Source organism: Notolepis coatsorum, assembly GCF_963971535.1.
Source record: "Notolepis coatsorum genome assembly, chromosome: 11".
Classification (NCBI taxonomy): domain Eukaryota; kingdom Metazoa; phylum Chordata; class Actinopteri; order Aulopiformes; family Paralepididae; genus Notolepis; species Notolepis coatsorum.
The window spans coordinates 71,244,648-71,252,414 of NC_140175.1; the positions used below are offsets into that span (position 1 = coordinate 71,244,648).

Consider the following 7,767-nt stretch of genomic DNA (forward strand, 5'->3'; position numbering starts at 1 on the left):
GCTACTGATGGCTCCTGATATCAACTTCTGATATCATCAGTTTGGCACTCGATTTCGCAGGTGCTGGCTAGCGCTGGCTAACTGGCTATCGTTATGAGAGCTAACGTTGCTACCTATATGTACCCGGCGCTGCTAACTGGCTATCGTTATGAGAGCTAACGTTGCTAACTATATGTACCTGGCGCTGCTAACTGGCTATCGTTATGAGAGCTAACGTTGCTACCTATCCCCAGGCCATCAGGTTGCTCAACGAACAATATAACACTATGCAACAACCATCAAATGCACTCACAACACACACAACACACATCCATATGCACACACTCACTTTAAACAAACACACTGCAGCACCCACTCTCCACACTTTAGAACACCTAGACACACTTTATATTTATTGGTAAAGGATTTGCACTACAACCCATACCTCAGTACACCTTACTGTAAACTGTACCTCATCCCATTTCTGCTTTGCACTATATAGTATTGTATATTAGTATATTGCATAGTATATTGTATATTGTACGGTAACTCAGTTACTCTATTCTGCATCGAACATTGTACATATGTATATACTGAACACTGTGTCTACGTACGTGACTTCTATTTTTACATGCTATACTATTTTATTTTATACTTATCTTTTGTCTAGCACAGTCTCTGGAGCATAACAGAAAGAAGCATTTTGTATAAAAGTATTCTGTACTTCTGTATGACAACTATTAAAGAAACTTGAAACTACCTACTGTACCCGACGCTGCTAACTGGCTATCGTTATGAGAGCTAACGTTACTTGCTACCTATATGTACCTGGCGCTGCTAACTGGCTATCGTTATGAGAGCTAACGTTGCTACCTATATGTACCTGGCGCTGCTAACTGGCTATCATTTGATTGTTTTTGTGTTATGTCAGTAGTTGGTTAAGTTCATCACTGGGTGGCGGCGTGGAGCGCATGGGTTTTGGATAGGCACAGGTGTAGGCTATTGCACAATCAAGGTATGGGTGACGGAGAGGTCTGGCGTTTTTTTTACCGCATGCACCTTCGCTCATTTTCACAATTATTAATATAATTTTCTATAAACTATTGTTTGGCTCAGCAACCATGTATTATGTATTACGTTAAATACTTGAATTAAATGGGAACTTCAACCAACGGCAAGTGACACCGAAAGGACATTACTTTTATCTTTAATTGCGCTTCAAAGACGAAGATTTCCCGCACCCAGCTGAGCACCTACCAGGACATCAGGATAGTCGCTACACTGATATACAGTTTAATCACTTGTACATTGTATATTGCTATTGCACTTTACCGTTACATTTGAAGGGGAAGGTAGCATTGTTAGTGTATGAGAGTGAGTGAGTAAGACTGTGTGTGTCATGTGGGTGTGTGTCAGTGTCTGCTATGCTAGCAATTAGGGATGGGCGTGAGTAATAATTGATTACTCGTAGCTATGTGAAAAATCTATCTTAAATTATTAATAAAATAAAAATAAAATTACATATTTGTTTCACATGTATGTGTATGATTATAACTGTTTGTTGGTTTCCTTAAACATATACGTGAATGAACAAAATTAAGCAAAAAAATATATATATATATATTTCCCCCCTTTTCGAGTAATACACGATCACTCGAGTATAGCATGCGATCAATCGATCTGGATTTTTCTTTAAAATGCCCATCCCTACTAGCAATGTCTTATGTTTTGGGACAAGGATTAAGCCACAGACAAAAATGTGCGTATGAATATACTGTGTGTGTGTGTGTGTGTGTGTGTGTGTGTGTGTGTGTGTGTGTGTATGTGTGTGTGTGTGTGTGTGTGTGTGTATCTGTGTGTGTGTACCTGTACTCCTCGTAGTTGGATGTAGTCAGCTATGAACCAGGCCAAACAGTGGCACATAAAGAATACCATGATGTCCCACCTAAACAAAACATAAGGGTTATAACCTCACACTGAAGTCATAAGAATCTAACGTTATTAAGGATAAGTTAAGAGTTAGATAAGGGTTAGTTTAGGGCCAGGGGAAGGGCCAAGTCCACAATGTCCTACCTGAAGACGTGATGAGCGGCCCAGCCAATGATCAGACTGGCAACAAAACACTCAGAGATGGGTTCCACAATGGTGGCTGGGAGCATGTTGATACGAAGCTTAGCCCACCTAGAAAAACATCAACACAGCAAACTAGTAAAATAATCAATGAATTAACTAACCAACTAACTAACTGACAGACTGACTAATCACACAAATGGGCTTAACAATGGTGGCTAGGAGCATGTTGATATGAATCTTTAGCCCACCTAGAAAAACTGAAGATAGTTACTTCCTAATGAAAGAAGTGACTAGCTAGCTAGCAATCTAACCAACTACTTGGTTACTACGTCACAGCCCAAATATTCCAACAAACAAATACACTAATTAGAATTCAAATAAAAAACTAGATCGTTTTTTAAGGTTCTTTAAAGTCAGTAAATCATTTCCCCTGCCTATTTATTTTTTCTGAGGGGGGGGCGGGGCTTCTATCTACTCATGTGTAACCAGAGGAATGCAGCAGGGTCAGGAGGTAGGATCGCAAAGGGATTAAAGGTCATACCTGATCATGCGCGACTGGAACTGAGCGATGGAGTAGGACCCAGAGTTCTGCATCGCTACCTGGGTTGCCATGGAGAACTTCCATCCCCTAGGATGGAACAGGAGACAGATGGAAGTTAAAACCATAGAGACAAAAACTGAGATACAGAATATAGAAAGATAGGGCTGGTAAATATTTCAATACACATTATTTATCTGCATTATCATGTTCTGTGTATTAAAAAAAAAAAAAAAATTATTATATTGTTAATAAACTAAACTTTGTTGTCTAAATTGATGATAGAAAAATACATACATATATATTATACTATGTTTATTGTAACATATATTATGACAGATAGCACCTTTGTTTATACGGTTTAATTTTCTCATATTCTATATTCAGATACAATTCTATTGCCTATATTTATGTCTTTCTTCCATTACCCTGCCCATACCTGTATCTCCCCTATCTTATCGTATATTGATTGGATATTTATATGTATATTATATATATATCAGATTTATCAATATATTATTTCTGAAATACGAATGTCAAAGCCCCTTGAAGCGACAGGAAGAGCAGCCCGTTTCCTTCCAGCCTTCCAACGTTTCCTGTTCATACCAGAATGGCGCCTCAACGGCGCTCCTACGCGTGTCTGGTGTGTCTCTGGCTTAGAATGTGGAGCACTTTGTGCATTTCCTTTTTAGAGGACAGTTCAAAGTACATCGAGAGAGTATGGAACTGTTCCCAAGGATCTGTCTGGCCTTTTTTCCCCTACTACAATGGATGACTGAACAAGCATATAAGTAAAGAGTTTAAATTAACGTGTCCCCTCCCCCCCACCCAAGGTACTGCATTAAAACAAGTGTTTGTGTGTCTGTGTACCGATCAGCGATGGCTTTAGCCATAAAGTAGTCCTCTGCAATGTACTGAGCGAAGGCCACCAGCCCTCCTGCCTGGTCCAGAATGTCCTTCCTCATCAGACAGGACATCCCCGTCACACACTTGATGCCCGTTACGTTGGCCGAGATGTAAGAGCGGGGATGGGACGTCCCGAAGTACACCTGTAACACACACATGTGTAACACACGTACATGTACATTAGACACACACAGGCAGAAACATGAATACACACAAATAAATGCAAACATATATGCACACACACAAACAAGCGCAAATTCACAATAGCTGCAAACTTTTTGTGGTAGGCCACTCCATTTGCCACGCCTACTTTTAGAAAATTGGCATGAAAACACACACGCACACACACACTTGACCTCCAGGCCCAAACTTAGGCATTCAGAGAAGGCAACCTCAATGACTTTACGAGCATAAATAAAGGTTTGATGATGATGATGTCAACCAGTCTCACCTGCTCCAGGGTGGCGGCAAAGCCCTGCCTGTCGGCGACGTACGGCAAGCCGTGAACCAAACCAACCTTCTCAGTCATCTGGTTGGCCATGTCGGTCAGCGTGTCAGGCTTCACTGCATGGCGGACAGGACCAGAGCAACACAACAAGATCAGTTATTATATACACACACAAGACAGGACCAGAGTAACACAACAAGATCAGTTATTATATACACACACAAAGACAGGACCAGAGCAACACAACAAGATCAGTTATTATATACACACACAAGACAGGACCAGAGCAACACAACACGATCAGTTATTATATACACACACACAAGACAGGACCAGAGCAACACAACAAGATCAGTTATTATATACACACACAAGACAGGACCAGAGCAACACAACAAGATCAGTTATTATATACACACACACACAAGACAGGACCAGAGTAACACAACAAGATCAGTTATTATACACACACACAAGACAGGACCAGAGCAACACAACAAGTTCAGTTATTATATACACACACACAAGACAGGACCAGAGCAACACAACAAGATCAGTTATTATATACACACACAAGACAGGACCAGAGCAACACAACAAGATCAGTTATTATATACACACACAAGACAGGACCAGAGCAACACAACAAGATCAGTTATTACTGTTTATTACATGGCGTTTTAACATACGCCAAAATGCTTGATAGTTATTGGTTAATAGCGCTCCGTTGCCCCTAGCAGCGGTCAATTATTTCTCGATAATTCACCGCTGCTATGGGCAACGCGCAATAATGACCACTGTCAGGGGAAAGATAGCCTTGCAGTCGGACACTCGCAGCGTTATACCAGCCTGCGGAGCGTGGCTGTGCAGCACCTGTCCGAGGCAGGTCTCGACAGTAGACCATGCATTTGATCTCGTCTTGTCGATGGTGTAAAATGAATTATATTGTTGGTAAGTTAGCCCTGTAATAACCTAAATAGACTCAGCTTTACCATATGCATAGCTGCACTGCATCAGGTGTAATCAAGCCCATTGTGATATTTCCTCCAACGCCAGAGGAGCAACAGAACAACCGCGTCTGCATTTGATCTCGCCTTGTCGATGGTGTAAAATGAATTACGTATATTGTTAGTAAGTTAGCCCTGTAATAAGCGGGATAATGTATAGCTATACTCGGTCATTGTCGCAAAATAATTGACCTTCACTGCGTTTAGAACACCTCAGCTGCGCCTCTGTGTTCCAGAACGCAGTGTCGGTCAATTATTTTGCAACAATGACCTTGTAGCTATACATTATCCCTTACATACACACACACAAGACCAGAGCAACACAACAAGATCAGTTATTATACACAAGACAGGACCAGAGAAACACAACAAGATCAGTTATTATATACACACATAAATACAGATACAGTACATTACACAAACACAATCACGCTACAGCAGAACATATATACAGTGCCACACATATCTTTAAATAAATGTTATGTTTATTTAAAAAGATGTTTAACAAATTAACTAAAAAGGGTACACATCTATATATTTAAATACAAAATAAAAAAAGGTATTGTATTTTACAAAATAACAAGTATAAAACAAGGGTAAACAAACCACTCTAGCAGCAATGAACTATTCTGCTGATAAAAAAATTGTCAAATACACATCTATATATTTAAATAACAAATAAATGAAAGTATTTTACAACTGATTAAACAAACAAACAATCTAGCAGCAATGAACTACTCTGCTGCTGATTGAGTATTCTAGCAGTTCTTTTCGCTCCACACTCACTGTGTCTTGGGAGAAGACCGGCTCTGCCGCGGTGTGTTTGGTCTTACATAACAGCCTGTGGCTTGTTTACCGACGTCACATCCTCTACTCTTCTGTCCTCCTGACTGCGCTTGCTAACGTTAGGGAGCTAACGTTATGTCCGACGATTATCTAACGTTATCTTAATAACGTTAAATAAGTTACAAATATGTGAAACTATGGAAGGAGTAAGCCGACCGCAAAAAATAAAACCCACCGCGGCAGCGCGAGCGGATAACTAAATAAAGAGGAGTGGAAGTTTGGACTCTTTGGAGATAGTGTTTCAAGAGCAGAGGTGGAAAATTAGCTACACTTTCTAACAACCTGGCCAGTGTGCCCACTGTACCAAGATATCAGAGACATATACACTCCCCATGAATTGCAAACACCCAAAGAGAGTTTGAAAACATGTATTGTGTTGTTGACATTAACACTTTGAATGCCCATCACGAGAATATTCATTTTTTTTTTTTTATTAGCGATCTGAATTCATATTTCATCAACCGAGTCTACCGTTGGTAAGCCTGCCCCACCAGGCGCTCAGATGTGAAAAAAGCGCGCCCTATCATCTCCCAGATGGCAACGCACCCTTTTGGATTGGACTCAATGAAAACGGATGGAAAAAAAATCCGGAATCCACATTTTACCTCTCACGCATGCAACCGGAGCCGATCAGACCCATCCTGGACCCTCAGGATAATATAATATGTGTTTTAGAGTATACGCGTGGGATCAATAAAAGGATCGATTTTTGGAATGGCGATCAGGAATTGGAATTATCCATTTGGATACCATCTGATCTCAGGTAGGGGAATCTATTTTACCAGTCTTAGGATAATCAGACCTTTTTTCACGGAGATAATATATTATAAGCTTTCCCCCTATATGTGATATGACTGTGCAAGTGATCAGGAAATAAGAGAATCCAGGGTTAGAAAAAAAAAATCCAGGGCTTTTTTTGCCCCCCTTAATTGATTTTCGGGGGCTTTTTTTTGTATTTCGGGGGCACCGCATTTTTTTGATAAATTAACAAAGATTATAAAACATTGTCGACACTTTTTTTTACAGTCTTCGTCCCTATGTTTGATAATGTAATGTTAATGTCTCCATATATAGGGCTCTACGCTAACCTTTTTCCCAAGGAGCACATGTGCTCCTAAATAAAACTTAAATAAATCAAATCTAAATAAAAATGTAGGAGCACAGTGAAAATTGTTGCTCTGGTGGCAAATAGGGGTGGGAATCACCAGTTTCATCATGATACGATACGATATCGATTCTTTGGACAACGATACGATATTTGCCGATATCACAAAGTCTCTCACAATACGATACGATTAGATTCAGGTGCCTGCGATCGATATGAGATGATATCATATGCCCATTTAACACAATCAGTTATGAGACTCACCACAGGATTTTCAAAATAAGAGTATCGATATGAATCGATCTTATTACATCGCATCGATCCGATTCGATCGTTGATAATTACATCGATGTATCGATCTGGATCGATGTATCGTCCCACCCCTAGTGGCAAACCATGTTTCCCCTCTGGGATTAAGAAATAAGCCATACCATACACATATACCGTTACTTCCTGTCATTGGCATAAGTTATTTTATTTTTTTACTAACATCTTAGTGCCTCATTAGCCTAGGGATTAAGGATACATGAAGTATTAACTACACCATAATAATATTGAGGTTTTGATCCATAGAAAGGTCTGTCCTACACAATTTCAGTTAGATTAGATTTAATGTCCTTTAATTTTGCACTCATGACATTAGTTGCTTGCCGTTTAATCAACATCGAAAGACCCCCCACTTCCTCCCAGACACCCATTCCAAGAGCCTGTTTGCTTTCCATGTTTGATTGAAAACTTTATTAACAGATTGCAGAATGGGTACAATACAGTGCAGCTCAATACACACAATTGTTAAGGGGATGCAGACCAGAGAAAGACTTTCGTCTTGTTTACGTCCTCTCTCTCTCTCTCTCTCTCTCTCTCT

The 7,767-nt window shown here is 40.0% G+C and overlaps 1 protein-coding gene across 1 annotated transcript in view; it reads right to left on the minus strand.

The window, feature by feature from the left end:
• The window catches only part of ugcg (UDP-glucose ceramide glucosyltransferase), a 60,786-nt gene that overhangs the window by 20,866 nt on the left and 32,153 nt on the right, over positions 1 to 7,767 (minus strand). The window contains exons 5-9 of the mRNA XM_084324451.1: positions 3,948 to 4,060; positions 3,461 to 3,639; positions 2,594 to 2,680; positions 2,053 to 2,160; positions 1,846 to 1,924 (exon numbers count right to left, since the gene is read on the minus strand). Of these exons, the coding sequence (XP_084180577.1) occupies positions 1,846 to 1,924; positions 2,053 to 2,160; positions 2,594 to 2,680; positions 3,461 to 3,639; positions 3,948 to 4,060 (566 nt within the window). The remainder of the gene's footprint in view (positions 1 to 1,845; positions 1,925 to 2,052; positions 2,161 to 2,593; positions 2,681 to 3,460; positions 3,640 to 3,947; positions 4,061 to 7,767) is intronic.